The sequence below is a fragment of the Pelophylax lessonae genome (genome assembly GCF_965119305.1).
Source record: "Pelophylax lessonae genome assembly, chromosome: 2".
Classification (NCBI taxonomy): Eukaryota; Metazoa; Chordata; class Amphibia; order Anura; family Ranidae; genus Pelophylax; species Pelophylax lessonae.
Genome location: NC_138769.1, coordinates 566,616,682 through 566,637,609, shown reverse-complemented (window position 1 = coordinate 566,637,609; position 20,928 = coordinate 566,616,682). Strand labels below are relative to the sequence as shown.

The window sequence follows — 20,928 nt, the reverse complement described above, 5'->3', positions numbered from 1 at the left end:
AGTCATCTTGGAGGTGTGTTTGGGGTTGTTATCATGTTGGAATACTGCCCTGCGGCCCAATCTCCGAAGGGAGGGGAATCATGCTCTGCTTCAGCATGTCACAGTACATGTTGGCATTCATGGTTCCCTCAATGAACTGTAGCTCCTCAGTGCCGGCAGCACTCATGCAGCCCCAGACCATGACACTCCCACCACCATGCTTGACTGTAGGCAAGACACACTTATCTTTGTACTCCTGATCTTGTTGCCGCCACACACGCTTGACACCATCTGAACAAAAAAAGTTTATCTTGGTCTCATCAGACCAAAGGACATGGATCTAGTAATCCATGTCCTTAGTCTGCTTGTCTTCAGCAAACTGAATGTTTGTGGGCTTTCTTGTGCATCATCTTTAGAAGAGGCTTCCTTCTGGGACGACAGCCATGCAGACCAATTTGATGCAGTGTGTGGTGTATGATCTGAGCACTGACATGCTGGCCCCCCACCCCTTCAACCTCTGCAGCAATGATGGCAGCACTCATACGTCTATTTCCAAAAGACCACCTCTGGATAGGACGCTGAGCACGTGCATTCAACTTCTTTGGTCGACCATGGCGAGGCTTTTTCTGAGTGGAACCTGTCCTGCTAAACCGCTGTCAGGATCTTGGCTATCTTCTTATAGCCTAGGCCATCCTTATGTACAGCAACAATTCTTTTTTTTCAGATCCTCCGAGAGTTCTTTACCATGAGGTGCCATGTTGAACTTCCAGTGACCAATATGAGCGAGTGAGAGCTAGAACACCTAATTTAACACACCTGCTCTCCCCATTTATGCCGTAGACCTTGTAACACTAACGAGTCACATAACACCGGGGAGGGAAAATGGCTAATTGGACCCAATTTGAGACATTTTTGTACTTTATTACAGGGAATGCATTATAGTGGAACTTCACTCTCCCAATCAACATGAATTATTTTTAATCCTTACGCTGCTATGCTAGCATTAGTAAATAGATAGATAGGAAAGTGTATCATATTTACTTGTTAAACTGTTTTTTTACATTCCTTAAGTTACTTCCTGGTTTCCTGCCTAGCAAGGATTGTTCAGGAGGGGAGGAGAGGAGGAGGGGTTTTCTCAGTGCAGCACAATCTACTGCATGCATACTTGAGCTAAGGGCAGGAAGTAAATGCTACATGACCATTTCCCTTACTCAAGATGGTCACGGCCAGAAATGTTAGGGTTTGTTTTTCAAAGGGATTTTTCACCAAAATAAAGCATGGTAAAATGGATGGATTGGGGGGGGGGGGGGGGGGTGGTTTGAATATTAAAAATTAATTAAATAATGTTTTTGGTTTGTGGTGCTCCGATGCAGTGAAGATCCGCTTTAAGATTTAAAATAAATAAATAAAAAATCTTGCCTTTAGAACCACTTTAAAATTTCAACCAGACTGTTATTTAAATAAAATCCCAGGTGCAACCGTTTTCATTACAAGATGTACTGTGTTTTGGCAAATGAAAACATAATTTACTGTTAGGGTCCTTTCCCACGGCCGCTCCGTGTGTCCGCAAATCATCCCATCCGTTTGCGGATGATTTGCGGACATAATGTAAGTGAATGGCACTGCGGGTGTCAGCGGAATACCATCCGCTGACACCAGATTTTCCTCCTTTCAGTTCTGTTCCGTTTTTACGAATGGAACAGAACCCCATTTTTTCTTCCGTGTAAAAAACGGAAAGGAAGGAAAATCGGATGTCAGCGGTGTCATCCGCAGTGCCATATACTTACATTATGTCCGCATATCATCCGCAAATGGATGGGATGATATGCGGGCACACGGAGCGGATGACACAAATGTCATCCGCTCCGTGGAAAAAAAAAAAGTCCCGCAGCGGACCTTTCACACGGAGCGGCCGTGTGAAAGGACCCTTAGAATTTTGTTTGATCATGATGTTTTCTATTCTACTCCTTTGACATTTCTTGGCGCTGTAGTTAAAAATGATTGTTGTCCTTGCTAAACATGGGAACAAACGTTTCGGAAACAAGTTTTCGAAATTCTACAGGTGTATGGCCAGCTTAGAGGAAGTAAACCCTCTGGGGAAAAAAAGTAAAAAAAAAACCTATAAAGACAAAGGCATAATGAGCTAGTATGCATCACATACTAGCTCATTATGAAGTACTTACCTAAAAACTAAGCCCCCGCAGTGCCGACAGGACGGCCGACATGATCGGCCGTCCTGCTTCCTGGATCGCGTCCTCCGGCCATCTGATTGGCCGGAGGCGCAATTACATCACTCCCGCGCATGCGCACGGGATCCACCGTTCACGGCACTGGGCTCTGAAGGAACAGCATGGGTGGCCGTTCCTTGAGAGCGCATTCGCCGATAAGTCATCGGCTGCATGCACTGTAAATATCTCCTAAACGGTGCAAGTTTAGGAGATATTTATAGCACCTACAGGTAAGCCTTAATATACTTAATATATTTACCTTACCTATAGGTAAAAGTATTTAAAGTGTGTTTACAATCACTTTAACTTTTTTTTTCAAATATGATTTTATTGTAAAAGTTGAACCAGATGTACAGTACAGTGTAATATAACCAAAAACATGTAAATCACCGAGGCAAGTACCAAGTAAATAGAAAGAAAGCACGCACATACGTGCTGTTAGTGCAAAGGTCAGGACAAATACGGGAGCATCAACAGAGGAAAACAAGTGTGTCATATAAGCATCGACAAATACAAATAATCAAGTTTCCGGGGCACTAGGCCCATGTGGAGGTATGCAAGGTTGTTGTGCGCTAGTACCAAATAAGTGACAGTGACCAATGCAGACTCATCGTCTGCGCAGCACAGTTCCAGTTCAAGGTTTAGGAAATAAGGCTAAGACAGCATTAGAGAGATAAAAGAAAGGGCAGGAAAGAGAAAGAAGAGGACAGGCAGAGTGGGGGACAAACACACATCGACAGGGGGGGGGCAAGGGGATAGGGGGGAGGGGGGGAAGGAAGGGGAAAAGAGGGGGAGGCGGGGGGGGGACCGCTCCGCACCGGATCCCGGGGATCACTCCCTCCGGGGACGACTTTCTCGACCAGACTCAGGAGCCCAACAGAGAAGTTCCCCGTTCTGACAGGACGAAAACCCTCCAGTATCCCCATACCTTCTCATACTTCTCACGCTGGTGGAGCGCTGTAAGGGTCAGATCTTCCAGTCTGTTCACCTCGACCAGCCTCCGCATGCAGTCCCTGATGGTGGGCGATCGGGAGGTCTTCCAGTACTGCGGAATGCAGGATTTAGCCGCACAGAGGACATGGGGCACAATAGAAAGTTTATATTTCCTCAGGGGGATGCTGGTGCGTTGTAAGAGGAAAAATTCCGGCGTGTCCGGAATAGTATGTTCGGTCAGATCACGTAGTAGGGAGCCCACCGCGGTCCAAAAGTCTCGCAGTTTCGGGCAGGACCAGAATACATGAAGCAGGGTACCCCTGTCTTCCTGACAGCGCCAACAGGTATCGGAGGTCCCCGGAAAGATTTTGCTCAGACGGGAAGGGACCCTGTACCACCTGGTGAGTAACTTATAGTTGGACTCCTGCAGTCTGGTACAGGTCGGCGTCTTTAAAGCTATTGTGCAGATGTTGAGCTTCTGCGTCGGTGAGAGAGAAATCTGGAGATCCTGTTCCCATTTGGAAAGGAAAGGAGGGGTGAAATCCTCCGGCGGGGAGATCAGGAGGTGATAAGCCTGAGACAGTGTGTGTGGGAGCATTCCCTCACCTTCGCAAAGTTCCTCAAAAGGGGTCAATTCCCTGTTGAAAAGGTCAGGTTCCGGGAGGGAAAGGAGAAAGTGGTGTAATTGCACAGCCGGCCAAAAGGTAAGGGCAAAGTGCCCCGTCGGGTCTGACAGTTCCGCTATGGAGGGCCAGCCACCTGGACACGTAAAGCGAGAAGCCACTCTCTTATCACGGTCAACCAGCGGTTGGAACGTCCGATCTATCAGGCCCAGAGAGAACGCCGGATTCCCCAAAATCGGAAACAGCGGGGAAGTTGCAGAAGAAATAGCAGGGTTAAGGATTACCGGGGACAACACAGAGAGGGTAACCCCAATCGTAGGGTGGGATACCAGAGCAGGTGGCCAGTGCCCCTTACACCAGGGGGCGCCCCCTAGGGGTATCGTAGATTGCGCCAGTTCCAGGCCAACCCACAACTTGTATGTGGAGTGCCTGCGCCAGTCGAGAAGGCGACCGAGGTGCGTCGCCAAGTAATATTTGTGCACATCCGGCAGGGCCAGGCCGCCACAGTGCTTGGGTAACGTCAAAAGTGCCCGGGACAAGCGTGGGGCACCCGTGGCCCAGATGAACCGTACAAAGAGAGAGTGCAGCTGTTTAAAAAAGGCAGATGGAAGTTTGATTGGGAGAGCCTGAAGCAGGTACAAAACCTTAGGGAGGACCGTCATCTTCAGCAGGTTGCACCTCCCGAACCAGGAGTGAAGGCCGGTCGACCAGGCCTCAAGGAGGCGGCGGACCGTGACGAGCAGTGGGGCGAAGTTGAGCTCGTAAAGCTGCGAGATAATCGGCGCTATACGGGTGCCCAGGTACGTAAGCGTCCCTTTGGTCCAGCGGAAAGGCAGCGAGGAAGAAATGGTGGCCATTAAGGTCGGGGGGATAGCGACCCCCATCGCCTCTGACTTACCGAGGTTGATCTTCAGGTTAGCATGCGTACCGTATAGCGTCAACTCCTTGAGAAGGTTAGGCGCAGAGACGACAGGGTTGGTCAAGGAAAACATCAGGTCGTCCGCGTATGCAGAGACCTTACATTCAAAGTCCCCAACGGTAAGTCCGGTGATGTCCGGGTTCGCCCTCACCCTACACAGAAAGGGCTCCAGGGAGAGGGCGAAGAGAAGGGGGGAGAGAGGGCAGCCCTGACGAGTGCCATTGGAGATCGAGAAAGAGTCTGAGAGGACTCCATTGCACTTCACCTGCGCAGTCGGGTTCGAGTAGAGATGTCCAATCCAGGACAGCATGGTGGCACCGAGGCCCACAGTACGCAAGGTGGACGTCATAAACCTCCAGCTGACCCGGTCGAAGGCCTTTTCGGCATCCGTGTTCAGGAAAACGCAAGGGGTATTAGTGGACCGGGCAACATGGATGAGGTTGAGGACCTTGGTCGTGTTATCACGAGCTTCCCTGGATGGTATAAAGCCGACCTGGTCCAAATGGACTAAACGGGACATGTAAGGTCCAAGTCGATTCGCCAAGATTTTAGCGAACACTTTCAGGTCCACATTTAATAATGAGATCGGGCGATAACTGGCGCAGGCTGAGGGGTCCTTTCCTTCCTTCGGGATGAGGGAGATGTGTGCCCTAAGGGAGTCCCTCGGGAAGGCAGACTCCCCAGATCCCAGAAGGTTGAGCCACTTCACCCAGTGAGGGCCGAGGGTGGGTAGGAAAGTGGTGAAGTAGGGGAGTGTGAAGCCGTCGGGCCCTGGGGCCTTACCCGCCTTACAGGAGCCTAGAGCGCCCTGCAACTCCAGCAGCGTGATCGGGGATTCCAGCGACTCAGTCTTCTGCCGCAAGGGAGGGCAAGTGCGCTGAGGCGATATATTCCTCTAGATGAGATGCGGGGGGACACTGAGGGGGGGAGGTTGTATAAGGTGGAGAAAAAGTCGCGAAAGGTCGCGGCGATCTGTTTCGGGAGAGCAACCCGCTGCCCCGACGGGGACAGAATGTGTGGGACGTAATTAGCCAACCTCTGCGCCCGAATGGAGGACGCCAGCAGCCGGCCACATTTGTCGCCAGAAAGATAGAACTTCTGACGGGCCCTCTGCAAGTCAGCTTTAGCCTTCATAAAGAGGATGTCCTGAACCTTTTGGCGGAGTGCAATCAATTCCAGTTCCAATTCTCTCGAAAAGGAACGCTTATGTCTAATTTCCAGGGCATGGATCTCGTCCAACAGTCGCTCCAGTAGCTGCTGGCGCTGTTTCTTGAGACGGGAGCCGTGTTTAATAAAAAGTCCCCGCACCACTGTCTTGTGGGCCTCCCATATCATGCCCGCGTCACAGTCGTCCGGGACATTTACCCGAAAGAACTCAGAAAGCTCGTGTTGAACCTCCGCTTGTACCTCGGCGTTCTGGAGGAGCGAATCGCTCAAACGCCACACCCTGGACCCCAGCTCCGACCCCTCAGTCAGGGAGTAGGTCAGGGAGACGGGCGCGTGATCTGAAAAGGTGATGGATCCTATCGAGGTGGACCGCACCGCGTGGAGTTGGCGGTGTGGCACCAAGAAATAATCGATACGGGAGTATGTCTGATGGGGTGGGGAATAGAACGAGTAGTCCCGCTCCCCCCCATGCTGGAGTCTCCAGACATCCACCAGCTGTGCACCGTGGAGGGCTTGCAAAAACCTCTTCCGGTGTCCGTGGGGAATCGAGGACGTCCCCGAGGAGGTATCTACATCAGGCACTAGCGGCAGGTTGAGGTCTCCCCCCAGAACGAGTTGTCCCTCCTGAAACGCGTTCAATTTCTCCAGAACGCCCACCATGAATGAGGCCTGTCCCTCGTTAGGAGCGTACACGCACGCGAAGGTGAGGCGAGCTGGGCCCAGAGTCCCTTTCAAAAACAGATAACGGCCCGCAGGGTCCACCAGCGTTCCTTCACAATGCCAGGGAGCTTTAGCAGAGAGGAGGATCGAGACTCCCTTAGATTTCGCCACAGGGTTAGTGGCATGGTATGCAAAGGGATAGAAACGGTTCTTAAGGAGTGGAAGGCGATCGTCCCGAAAGTGGGTCTCCTGAATGAACGCTACATCCGCCTTACTGCGGCGAAGTTCATTGAGGAGGACTTTCCGTTTCTCGGGGACGTTGAGCCCCTTGGCGTTCAAAGAAACAATATGAATGGCGTCCATGGGCCCGTACGGAGCGGGGGGTACACACAAAGGGAGGGGGGTGGGAAGGGGCAAAGATCAGGAGTAAACAAGAATGGGAGTAGGAGGGGATAGAGAGAGTGCGAGAGGGAGAAAGAAGCAGAGGAGGGGAGGAGATAGCAAAACTAGAGAGCAGAAATTACTGCACGAGCGCCAGGAGGCACGGAGCCCACCAGGCGTCAACCTACTGGGGGTCGGGGGTTGGAGAAGGACAGACCAGGAAGTACAAAAAAGAGAAAAAAAAAAAAACCCAGGAAAAATGGAACCCGAGTCCGGCTGTCCGGCCCACCCGGCACTGTGTACGTGTATAGGAGGGAGAGTAGAGAGTAGGAGGCGAGGGAGACAGGATACCGTCATGAGAGAGAGAGACCCATTAGTAAGTATGGTATGTAGGATAGACGTCAGAAACAGAAGCGAGGAAAAGCAGCGTGTCTGGAAGTGGAGGGGGCAGACCGAGGGCCCCTCAGGGCAAGTCTAGTACCCACAGCAGCATCTAAGGCACATAATGAAAACAGGTAGTGTAATCACAGCCAACTGCATCATCGCTAAGTGGCCCACAAAAGACCAGGGGTCAGAGGACCCCCCCCGCTCTGGGGCATGCGAGGATCGCAGGAGCGAACAGTGCAATAAACAATAACAATAAGAACATAACGTCCCCGGTAACAGATCCCCATAAGAACAAGTGCAGGTCCCCACAGCAGGTCACCCCAATCCCCCTCCCCACCCCACACAACCCACGGGGAGCCCACAGGCGACCCCCCCAGGTAACCACCCCTGGGACTCCATGTACAGCACTGCGGATGGCAGTGCAGGCTGCAGCAGCTGCGGGCACCCAAAGTGGGGACAATAGAACGGTCCATGACGTCAGTCTTGGCAGTGCCCGGACCTAGCACCCCCCCGCCTCGGACAGTGGGAGCAGCGGGTGAAGTAATTGCCAGTCAGTGGGGGGGCAGCAAGGCCAGTCCATGCAGGCAGGCGAAGCAGGGGCATCTGCGGGGAGGCACAGCCCGAACAGAAAACAAAAAAAAAAAAAAAAAAAGAGGGGGGGGGTTACCATCAACAAGCAAACCTGAGTCAAGCCGTCATCTGCAGGGCAAGGTGAAGGGACCAGGGATCAGTTCAGCCAGCTGACGAGGTGCTTCGGGGCATCAGAGGGTGCCCGGGACGAAGGGTAAATACATTCAAGGTTCTCTACGTGCTTCCGGCGCCCGGGGCCTGGAGTTCCGTCTGGAGCGTTGAGGACGGGGAGATCCCAGAAAGCCTCCGGAGGAAGGTGGCCTGCGATCCGACGGCCTGGGCAGTAGAAGGAGCCAGTTGGGTACCTGAATAGGGTCAGCCTCCAAAAAGGCAAAGAGCGCAGGGAGCTCCGCTCGGGAGCGGAGTGTGAAGGAGGAGTTCGGCTTGCGGAAGGTGACAGAAAGCGGGTATCCCCATCTGTAGGTGACGCCACTGCGGCGAGCCAGGTCCAGTAGAGGTCTCAGCAAGGCCCTGCGGTACAACGTGGCCCTGGAGAGGTCCGGCATCAACTTGAGGGCCGCTCCATCAAAGTCCAGGGTGCCCACATCCCATGCTTTCCGGATGATAAGTTCACGGTGGGCAAACCTATGCAGGCGGCACAGTACGTCACGTGGCCTGTCCGGGTCCGAAGAACGCGGGCCCAGCGCTCTGTGCAGGCGGTCAAAGTCCATGCGGGGGGGTAAATCTTCCCCCAATAGCTGCGCAAAGATCGCGGTGACCGTGGCCGGAAGGTCATCAGCACCCGTGGCCTCGGGCAGGCCCTTAATCCGGACATTGTTCCGCCGACTGCGGTCCTCCAGATCCTCCATATGGATCTGCATGGCAATGGTCACCTCCTCCTGGGACCGCAGTGCAGCCTCCACCGAGGCCAGGCGTCCCTCCATAGCCTGTATGGTGGTCTCCCCCGCCGATACCCGATCAGCTACAGTCTGTACCTCAGCCCGGACCGCGGTCACCTCTTGGCGGTGTTTCGCTTCCAGGCAACCCACGATCGCCTCGATGTCGGCCTTTGTGGGGAGGGCGCGCAACAGGGCGCGGAGTTCAGAGTCCACCTCCACTTGGGTAGTCGTATGGGAAGGGCTGGGTCCCGGGGCTCCAAAGGCAGCCGGAGTGTCCAACAGGGTTTCCGAGGCAGCGGCGGAAGCCGGCGATGCCGGAGGAGGGCTCGCATCCTGCAGAGGGGGAGAGCGTGCAGCCGCCATGTTGGAGGCGGCGGCGGGAGCCGGTGTAGGAGAGAAAAAGTGCTGAATAGCTCCACGAACCGGGTTCCGGCGGGGTGTATTCGGTGGTCCAGCCGTTCCCCTTGACCTCCTGCGCCTCGCTGATCTCATCCCGGGCGTCAGCAGTGAACGTCGGCCGGGTAAGGGTCGGACAGGCACGGAGCTCAGTGAAAGCACAACCTCAGCCGTCCATGTCCAGACCACGCCCCCACAATCACTTTAACTTTAACAAAGAATAATAAAGTCTGTGCTCTATTGAAGAGCTGTGTAAATCTCAATACTGAATGGAAAGAAATATAGAACATTTGTAGGATAAACCTGCTTCCGTACATGGGTTTCATGTGTGCATTTATCTGTTGGCTGGAGTTCAGCTTTCACAAAAAGTGAGGGATGTCCCACGCACCATATAGGTAATAATACATGGCTTGTCTTGTGATGGGTGGCTGCATACAACCTAATTGTGTTCCCACAATGTGAATCAAATAATGTGTGTGTTGTTGCACCTAATGCTCTTTGTTGTGTCAGTAAAAGAATTGTGTTGTAAAGTGCAGAGTCTAAAGTCTTCCTCCTTAGTGTCCTTGGTAAATAGTAGGTGGGTCATATATAAACATCGCTATCCTAAAATCAAACACCGGTTCCTAGGTAAACTCTAATACAGTGGTTATAAATGTGAAACACAAATATGTACTGAAAAAAAAAATCGCAACTGAATGGCGTGATTTCAAAATCACAATATCGCAATATAATCGCATAAACAAAAAAAAAATCCTTAAAAATGCGACGTGTATGCAATTTATAAGTGAATCCATATTATTACCAAGAACAAGTGCAAGCAAAGTCTGAAACTTTCCTCCTTCGAGTCCCTTATAAATAAAATTGGCGAATACACAAATCTAAATCAATGTCATAAATTCAAACCCTGATTTCTAGGTATGCTCTAAATCAGTGCAAATAAATGTGAAACGCAATGTGTAATGTGAGAAAATGCAAAATCACAATATCGCAGTATAATCGCATAAACTGAAAAAGTCCTTTAAAAGCGCAACAAGTATATACAATTCATCATGTGATTTTTTTTTTTTGCATTTTTTTCACATTACACATTATGTTTTACATTTATTTGCACTGATTTAAAGCATACCTAGGAACCAGGGTTTGAATTTATGATTTATATTTGTGTATATTTGTGTATTCACTAATATTTATAAAGGACACTTAGCCCCCGTTCACACTAAGGCGACCTGGTCGCCTCACAGGTCGCCGTAGGTCGCCTTCCATAGGGAAGCTGTGGACCCGTTCTAATAGGAGCGACACAAGTCGCTCCGACTTAGAAAAAGGGTCTGGAGCTTCTTTGGGGCAACCCGGAGGCGACCGCCATAGACTTCAATGTTATGAAGTCCGTGGCGGCCGCTCCGAGGTCGCGGCGCGCTGCTCGCACCGCGACCTCGGAGGTCGCCCCCCGAAGTCGGATCGCCCCTATGTGAACGGGGTCTAAGGAGAAAAGTTTCAGACTCTGGTTGCACTTGTTCTTGGTAATAATATGGATTCATATATAAATTGCATATGCGTGTTGCATTTTTAAGTATTTTTTTTTTTTTTTTTTACTGCTTATCCTTGAGTGGTGTGAAAACTTAGAGCAGTCCTGATATTTATACAGTTCTCTTTGTAGCGGATTAGTGTGACTGAGGGCTGTTTTTTACATCTTTTTCTCCAGGGCCTGCAGTGGATTTTACTAAAGTCTGAAGAAATCCCCTCCCGTATTTTGGCCATCACAGGGAAGAGGGGGCGCCCTCGTAATTTAGAAAAAGCTAAAGCCAAGGAGAATAAAGTTAAGAGAGGTAGAGGACGGCCTCCAAAAGTAAAAATGATAGATTTGCTTAACAAAGCTGATGCCAAACTTTTAAGGAAACTGGAAAATCAAGGTATAAAATCTTTTTTTTTTTTTTTTGTTGTTGTTTTTATATTTTAATTTTGTATGTTTAATGCTTAACCACTTTAAGACCAGGCCTATTTTTGACACTTGGTGTTTACAAGCTAAAATTTTTTTTTTTGCTAGAAAACTACTTAGAACCCCCAAACACACACATATATATATATATATATATATATATATATATATATATATATATATATATATATATATATATATATATATATATAATTTTTTTTTTTTTTTAAGCAGAGACCCTAGATAATAAAATGGAGATCGTTACAATATTTTTTTTTATCACACTGTATTTGCGCATTGGTCTTCCAAACGCAATTTTTTTTTTTTGGAAAAAGATCACTTTTGTGAATTAAAAAATAAGAAAAGAGTAAAGTTAGCCTAATTTTTCTTTTTTTCATAATGTGAAAGATAATGTTATGCTGAGTAAATAGATACCCAAAATTGCCCACACTCGCGAAATGGCGACAAACTTTGGTACTTAAAGTCCCCATAGGCGACATTTTAAAAATTTCTACAGGTTATCAGCTTAGAGTTACGGAGGAGTTCTAGGGCTCAAATTATTGCTCTCGCTCTAATGATTGCGGCGATACCTCACATGTGTGGTTTGAACACCGTTTACATATGTGGGCAGGACTTCCGTATGCGTACGCTTCTGCACGCGAGCTAACGGGGACAGGGCGATTTTAATTTTTTTTCCTATTTATTTTATATATTATTTTTGATTTTTACACAGTTTAAAAAAAAAAAAATGTGATCTTTTTTTTTATTCCTATTACAAAAACATCCATTGTAATTGAAATAGGCACGATAGGTCCTCTTTATTGTGAAATCTGGGGTCCTCCAAGACCATAGAGGCGAGTTGACTTCCTGTCTCTGAGGATCCGGGAACCAGATCGTTTTCCCCGCTGCCGGCGGGTCCGGTAAGCGGGGAAAACTGCCGGGATGTGGTGGGAGGGGCATCTTTTCTGCCGCACCATAAGGGTGTGATCCCCTGGCGACTCGGTCGCTGGGACCACCCTTATCTGAAAGCTGATCGCCCGCCGTTTTCAAAAATAGCTGCCATAACCCCGGTATCTGCTGCCATAACCCCAGTATTTAGCATCAAAGGACCGACGTAAAACTGCGGCGTGCGGTCGGTAAGTGGCTAAAGAAGAACTCCAGCTTTTTTCCCCCAAAACAACAGATGCATTGTGCATGTAAATGAATCACAACCCCAGTGTCAGATTGTGTGTAACTTACCTACTTTAGCTGTATAATGCAGGATTCTGTATCTGTAATGTCACTCCTGGCTGAGTTTCAAAGTTATCTGACTTCCCATTTCCTTCCTTTTCCAGTCCTGATACTACATGTACCATGATCTTTTAGAGCCTCTGTAGTTTCAGGATTCCTTATGGGAGTCACTTGTACCAGTTCTGGGAGTTGATGTGGGTGGGTCCTAGGTTTACTGTGGGGTTCTTTGCCTTTATGTGGGTGGTGAAAGTGTGTTGGAATTTGGCTCTCACCAATCGCACTCCATTCCTCTCTGCAGTGAACAGAGTGCTGTACAGTCGAAAGTGTAACCTTACAAACCATATTAGACAAATAATGTGCTATTCTAGCTATAAAGGACACACTAATATAAGACAATTACATGTTCAAGTTTTTTCCTGCTCTGATCTCATATATTTTAGAAACAACAGCTTGTCTTTGTTGAAAGCATGATTTGTAATGTGTATATAGTGTTTACATCTTTGGTTGTTGTAAAGTGTATGTGTAGTCACCAAACACATGAAAATATTGTGAGCAGAAACATTCACTCCTTCTACACAGTGTGAATGAGGCCTTAGATGCAAGAGATCACTGAATTATTGCAGTCTTAGGGCTTGTTTAAACTAATGGTGTAAAAATGCAGCACAACCACAGGGTTTTACTGCCCCCAAACTGCTCCGCCTTTAGCTGAAGGGGCAGTGGCTGGGGGTGAACACATGCCAGGACTGTGATACTCTGTTTCATGACTGTGGTGGGAACTTTACCTCCTGTTGTGCTTGGTGGGCACTACTGCCTGCCAGACACAACCCATTCTAGTGAATGGAGCCACACTGCGATTGCACACAATGTGCATGTTTGAAGTGCAGTACTGCAGCATTTAGGGGGTTAAAATATGTAATGAGGAGTTGATTCAACTTCTTGAACTGCCTGTCCAATGCTTTTTGAAGAGTGCTTCGAATGCAGATCACTCTTCAGTCGGCAAAGCAGGTGTAAATGTGTCATCCCTATCCTGCAGCATGCAAAATAATGACTTACTGCAAGACTACAGGGGAAGGGCTATGGGAGGGTATTATGAATGTATTTTCTTCATATGTAAATTATTCACTTCACAGAGAACTGGGCTCTGGGAGGGCAGGATCTGAGGGGAGGGACTCTCCCAGTTCACACTGGTTGGCATATTTAACTGGGCAGGATTGAATTCTAATTTGTGATTCATTCAATCCTGCACAGCTAGCTTTCAGAACAGGCTGTGTATGAATGCATTTCCTGTTTGATATTGAATATTGCTGTGAGGAGGGACTTGAGTGGTTTGGACTCTTCCTGTAGGTTTGACTGGATGTAATTGAATGCTAATTAGGATGTATTCCATCCCACCCACCATCAGAGCTGTGAAGGAAGTTACATTATTTGAAGAGTCTGAAAGACTACAGAGGGGTATGCTTTAGGCTAGAGATGCAGCAGAAGTGATTATGGAAGGGTCTCAGTCTAAATCAGACTATACAAAGTGTCTCGTAGTACAAAGCCACAACTAAACCCAGAACATCACAGGATTTGCAGACAACAGAGCTACATGGTACAGAGGTATGATCTATGCTGGGACTGATCATTTCATTCAGTTCTAGTGAAAAGAAAGTTGGAGTTCAGATTTAATCAACTTGTGTAAATTATTTTGTGTTATATGTTTACTGCGCATTTATTTAATATTTCATTTTTTTTTTTTTTTTCTTACACTGATTATTATTTTCTATAGATATACTTAGTGATGTAGAAAAGGTGCAGCTAAGCAAACTAAGAAAGAAGATGAGAAGAAAGGTATGTCTTGCATATTTTATTTAAAATTGCCTGACTCTTGATAGTCTTTTTAGTGTATGGATACATCCTGTGGTTTGTGTGTGTGTTTTTTGTTTTTCTTTTACTATCCCCTTACATCGCCTTTAAAAATAAATTGGCAAAACCTGGTATTATGACTATAGTATATTGAATGGAAACACTTGTTGTTTTGTAGACATTGTTTTGGTGGATAAGATATTATATTGCTTAAGTTTTTTTCTGTCAGTAGGCAATTGTACCTTTTTAAAAAATTGTCCTGGACTAATTTCAAACCCCCCAAAAATAACTAGGGCAGATTGAATAGGCTGCATCTCCTCATAGATTTATTTTTAATTGGTCATTAAAAAAATGCAGTGCCTGCCATTATTGATCTCTTTCGGAAAATGCCAGTTGACTGATTGTGAAGTTTGCCCACTAGTTTTAATATTTTGAGTCACTGATGGAGATCAGGAAAGATGGCGAAGTCAGAAGTTTTTTTTATCTGTGTACAAGGAAAGTAATTGCAATATTGAAGCATGTGGATCAGTCATACAGCCAGGCAGTTAGCATTTTTAGAAGGAGAGATAAACTGTGGCAGTCTCCACACTGCTTTCTAGACAGTTTTGTTTTAAGAGCTATCCCCCCATAAAGGTTTTCCTTTTTAGATGGAGCGAGGTTCGATCTACTATGTCCCAAGTCCATGATGGGGATCACCTTTTTTCCTGACAGGCTCACTGGCTTTTTAATTCACTCAGGCTTAGGACAGAATGACTAATGTCTTGTAAGCCCAATGTATGCTGCTGGGAATTTTGCAGTACTGTTGAGGCCTGTGCTAACCTTCAGTCAGCCATTTTCAGGTAGACCTGGTTGCCAGGTGATGATTTCCAAAGAACCTTGTGAACAAGAATTCTACAGTCCGAGTATAGAAGGCCCCCATCCTTTTTCCCCTCACTTATTTTCCCATTCTGGCTTCACCCATACATTTGTGCGAAGAACAAAAAATCTTGTGTCAGGCTTTTATTGCAGTCTGTGACCCAGCTAGGGAGATCCAGACTCTCTATTGCTCCTGATGATCAGTGTATTGAATGTATTGGGTGCAGTAGTAAATTTAGCATTGGGGAATATTTATTAAAACTGGTGCAGCTGTGCATGTTAACCAGTCAACTTCTAACTTCAGCTTGTTAAATTAGGCTTTAACAATAAAACCTAGAAGCTGATTGGTTACGTTGCACAGCTGCACCAGATTCTGTGTATGCCAGTCTCCAGTAAGCCTCCCACATTTTGTCTAAGAGGGTATATATTTTTAGGCCTCTTTCACACGGAGCGGACCGTATTGCGATCCGCTCCGGCACTTTTTTTTATTTTTCTTACGGACACGGATGACACTTGTGTCATTCGGTCCGTATGTCCGCATATCATCCCATCGGTTTGCGAATGATATACGGACATAATGTATGTCTATGGGATTGCAGATGTCAGTGGATGACACAGCTTACATCCGATTTTGCGTCCTTTCCGTTTTTTAAACGGAAGAAAAAATAGGGTCCTGTTCCGTTCCAAAAAACGGAACAGAACTGAAAGGATGCAAATCGGATGTCAGCGGATGGCCATTCGCTGACATCCGCAATCCCATTGACATGCATTATGTCCGTATATCACCCGCAAACGGATGGGGTGACATACGGAACGCCCGTGTGAAAGAGGCCTAACTTTGGAGATCTCTCCCCTTACTGCTGTGTCTCTGGGACAGGAAGTGAAAGCAAATCTCCCTAATTGCACACAGACATGAAAAAACTGACCGCGGTCCTAAAGTGATACTAAACACACACTGTTTAATCTACATTGTCCCTTCAATTTCTGTATGTGAATGATGGCACTGTAGTTATTTTAATAATAATAAAAAAATAGAAATACCTTTTTCCTAATTGATATACAGCTGTCGCTTTACAGAGCTCTTTCCCAGCCTGTCTGCAAGGAAACCTAAGCAGGAGGAGCTTCTAGTCCTGGTCGCATGTTCAAAATAAAGAGAAAAAAATAAACAGCCTTTGGAATACAGAGTAAAATTAAGTAATATCAATAAACTGTTTTAAATTGTCCTATAAATATATATTTTGAAATCAAATTTTTATTATTTTTTGGCAATAACATGGTATGTGCGGATTTCAGACAGTTGCAGGCTGTGTCACACCCCTCCAGCCTGTGTCTTAGAATAAGAGGGAGGTGAAACCTCCATTAACCTACATGTAATAGCCTGCCCCCATTGTGTTAAGCTGGTTAGTGGGCATGAAGGAGGAGGGAGGGAGTGGGCTGTCTTTACCACTATGTATACGCTCACATGTGTGACTCTATAATCACATGAGCTGCTCAGATGTGATAGGGAGGAAATGCTCAACATAGAAACTCACTGAAAACTGAGCATGTGCAGAGTTGAAACCACAGCACAAAGTCCCTAACTGAATTGGGGACATGAACAGAAAGTGGAGATAGAGAGCAGCAGGATCAACCAGGTTTTTTGCAGAATACAGAAAACCAATCTCATAGGGATTATGAACAGCATGGAATACACCATTTATTGATTTTTTATGATGTGGGTTTAGTGACACTTTAAAACATTCACCAACTTTATCCAAAACTATAAAACCGTTTTAAACTTGCATACACTTTAAGACAAATTTTTAAATTTTTCACGTTTTGTGTGTCTTTTTTTTTTTTATGTGATATCTGTCTGTATTTAAGGCCAGAAATCAAGAAGCTAAACAAGAGGCCGCAAAGAAACTAAGAGTGAGTAACTAGAGCCAATATTGGTCTAAGGCTTTCTATAAATTAGAAAAACTTTATAGCAAAAGTTCTTCTCAGTATAAAAGGGAGTATCGCAATCTTTGAAGCAAAATGGGTTCACAAAGTTTGTATACTAATCCTATCAGCTCAGGGTCACTTGTATGTATACAGCATGCTTGCTAAAAGAAGACCTCACCCCCTCGCAGTTGCCAGCACCTGTGCTTCCGGGGATGGTGAAGCATGCAACTTCCTCCTAGAATGTAGTGCTTGGCCAAAGTGGTCAGACCTGAGCACTGTCATGTGTGAAGCAGTGACAGGGCATTAGCCCCGTGTAAGTTATGAATTAAAGCGGAGTTCCACCCTCAAAATCAACTTTGCACCATCCGCTTGCTTTAATGTACCTGAAAAAGAATTGGATAATTATAAAAAATTTTTTGATTTACTTACCTTGTTTTTAAAGAAAATATACTTACCTTCCTTCCTCTTCCTCCCTCTGCGGCTCACTTCCTGCTTGCATTGACTCCTGGGAGATGAGCGTCATCGCTCCCACGAGTCAATGCTCCTGCACCGGCCCTGCTCGTCACTTCCGGTGCAGGCGCGTCAATCCCTGCTGAACAGCTTCTGGGCATGCCCAGAAGATGTGCAGGGATGACGTGCCTGCACCGGAAGTGACGAGCAGGGCATTCTGGGACTCTGACGTCACCGAAGAGGACGCTCCGGCTTCAGCTGCCCACACCTGAGATGGCAGCGCTGGACAAGACATTTTCAAGGTAAGTATTTCTTCTAAAGGTAAGTGAAACAGGGACAGTTCAGAGGCTAATGTTGCTTAAATGCACTAGCCCTGACTGTCCGGGGGGTAATTTTAGCTTAAAAAAAATTTTCAGGGTGGAACTCCGCTTTCACTTAACAGAGATTGACCCCCAAAAGAAACAGTGAGGGAAATGTGGTGTTAAGTTGTAAAACAAAGGAATACCTGACCTTGTTTGTGAAGTGTGACAAGAAAGGATTGTCTTACTCTCAACCTAATTGAGTATTGATTTGAATTTGTAGATACCCAATATAGTGGCATAAGGACGATGTATGCAAGCCCTTGATTCCACACTGTTTCAATAATCCCTTGGTAACTACAGTCTGTATATTTGGTTCTTTTCTGTTTTGTTAGTTAAGGGAAAAGAAGGAGAAGGAAAAGGAAGAGAGGGAAAAAGAACAAAGAATAAAGGAAGCAGAGCAGATTGCAGAGAGGAAAGCGAAGGAGGCAGAGCAGATTGCTGAGAAGAGGAGAGCAAGTAGAAGACAAAGGGAAAAAACTGCTCCTGTTGTTCATAAGCCTGACAGGAAGCAGCTTGCACAACAACGCCGCCTAGAAGAACGCAAGCGCCAGCAGTCTATATTAGAGGAGTTGAAGAAACCAACAGAAGATATGTGTTTACCTGATCATCAGGTATTTAAAACCGAAGAGACTAACACTGCAACATAATATACATAGCTTGTTGGTGTATACAATAATAATCTAAGAACATATTATTATTATTATTTTTTTTTTTTTTCTTGTAAGCCTTTGCCAGATTTTCCTTGTGTCCCAGGACTGGTTTTGCCCAGCTGTGCCTTCTCCGACTGCCTAATGACCATAGAGTTTCTGTATGCATATGGAAAAGTATTTGGATTAAATGAAGCAAAAGATATACCAAGCCTTTATACGCTGCAGGAGGGACTTTTTAATGTGGGCGACAGCCAGGGTGTGGTGCAGGATCTTCTAGTGAAATTACTGCGAACAGCTTTATTCGATCCTGGACTTCCATCATACTGTCAGGTATCTGTGCATAACAGCTGCTGTTTTTTGTTTGGTTTGGGTATGAGGATGAGAATCACTGTTTTTTTTTTTTTTTTTTTTTCCTCCTCCCTACAGTCCCTTAAAATTTTAGGAGAGAAAATTTCTGAAATTAATCTGACTAGGGAAAATGTTTCCGAAGTTCTGCGCATCTTTCTTGAGGCATATGGTGGTGACATTGAGCTGTGTGAAAGTCTTCGCACACATCCATTTCAGGCTCATCATCCGCACATTAAGGCTGCAGTTCTTGCTTTTATTATGAATGAGCTCAATGGGAGCACCCGTATTATCAGGTAAACAACTTGGTTTGAATTTAATACTTGATATAGTAAAATGTAATACATAATGCTATGTTTGCAATTTTGTGGGAGTGCATGAATAAAAAGAAAAAGGACTGCAATACCTTTGCTGGAGAAATTCTGCTTTATGTTCCATTTCTATATCCTACCCTGACTTGGCTATTGTAACAGCCATCTCTATGACCTACTAGTGAACACACTGAAACTGGTCCAATCCTGGATGGGGATCAGTTGTGGTGGGAAGAGGGAATGGGTTGGCGTGAAGAGGCAGCATTGGTGAAGTTCTAGGCATGGCTGTGCAAAAGGGATGTAGGCACATTGGTGACAGGTAGAGTATTAGTGAGGAGGGAAGGTGGCAGGCACAATGGTGAGGGATGTTAAACCAAAAGACACAGCGCTTGCAGATTAATAAATACAACAAATTAGTGCAAAATATGTCATATATAATACAATATGTGGCTAAAAGTAATTGGTAATAAAGTGTCCGGTTCAAAATAAAGTCCATAAATAGAAATTCAAGTGCACTACAAGTGCAATGTAATTCAAATGGTAATAAAGTGCTCCAGTGCAGAAGGTGCAGAAAAATAATCACTCGTGCCAAGGTGACTTGTTCCCCTTTAGGAACCCTACTCTCCAGAAGAAATGGACCCTTATTAGGGGTCAAAAACACCTCTGTTTATGTAGGATCATCTAATCTGTACTTATAGCTGTTGGATTAAGTGATATGCCAGGTCTTCTCCTGATTATGGCAAGTTGGATAATAGCCTTTCAATATAGTAGCCCTGGATAGCTCCAACAAGATAATACCAAATTGAAAAATAGTGAAGCCCGTTTAAAATAAAATGTATTTTCATAAAACAGAGATATACTCACAAACGTGGTATAGGTAACAGCAGAGGGTAAAGTTGCATGTGGTTCCGGGAACGCTACGTGCGTTCCACGGTAAACCAGGAAGTGTTCCGGAAAGTGCTGCACCGGAAGTACGTACGTATTAATCGGGAGAAGACCTGGCATACCACCTAATCCAACAGCTAGAAGTACAGATTAGATGATCCTACGTAAACAGAGGTGTTTTTAACCCCTAATAAGGGTCCATTTCTTTTGGAGAGTAGGGCTCCTAAAAGGGTACAAGTCACCTTGGCACGAGTGATTATTTTTCAGCACCTTCTGCACTGGAGCACTTTATTACCATTTGAATTACATTGCACTTGTAGTGCACTTGAATTTCTATTTATGGACTTTATTTTGCACCGGACACTTTATTAATTACCAATTACTTTTAGCTATATATTCTATTATATATGAAATATTTTGCACTTATTTGTTGTATTTATTAATCTGCAAGCGCTGTGTCTTTTTGTTTACCATTTCTTCCAAGTTTTTACTTGGTGAACAGCAGCTGCGTTATTTGTTTATTGACTTTATATTTCACTTTATTTATTTTTGCACCACCTGTAGCGCGGGTTTAAAATTCACTTCCAATACAATGGTGACTGTGAGGGATACCCCGCAGCAGTACTCCTGACAAGCAGTGGAGGTTGTGTGGAGGAAGGCGGTATTGGTGCAGCAGAGGTTGTGTGGAAAAAGGGGGTATTGTAAGTTTCTAGGCTGGAGATTAGTGCCTGTGTGAGCTGCAGTAGAAGCCGGGCGGTTGAGAGGTGGTGTGTGCTGATGGTGCCAGAAATTGCCACGTTCCACTAGTGCAAGGACTGCTCTGGATATGTTTCCCACTAGGTATGGTTTTTTAGATGGTGCAGGTCTACATTTAAGTGTTGATGCTACTGTGCATGGGTGGTGGTGTCTTTTGGGGTGAGCAATATTTGGCACATGCAGGGTAGCAATACAGTGGTAAAAACCCTTCACTACTCCTGTAGAAGACGAGGCATTTGAC

At 46.1% G+C, this 20,928-nt stretch overlaps 1 protein-coding gene across 1 annotated transcript in view; it reads left to right on the top strand.

Moving 5' to 3' along the window:
- Positions 1-20,928, top strand: part of BAZ2A (bromodomain adjacent to zinc finger domain 2A) — a 121,703-nt gene that overhangs the window by 47,168 nt on the left and 53,607 nt on the right. The window contains exons 10-15 of the mRNA XM_082245174.1: positions 10,842-11,049; positions 14,074-14,135; positions 16,869-16,913; positions 18,073-18,351; positions 18,466-18,720; positions 18,817-19,031. Of these exons, the coding sequence (XP_082101300.1) occupies positions 10,842-11,049; positions 14,074-14,135; positions 16,869-16,913; positions 18,073-18,351; positions 18,466-18,720; positions 18,817-19,031 (1,064 nt within the window). The remainder of the gene's footprint in view (positions 1-10,841; positions 11,050-14,073; positions 14,136-16,868; positions 16,914-18,072; positions 18,352-18,465; positions 18,721-18,816; positions 19,032-20,928) is intronic.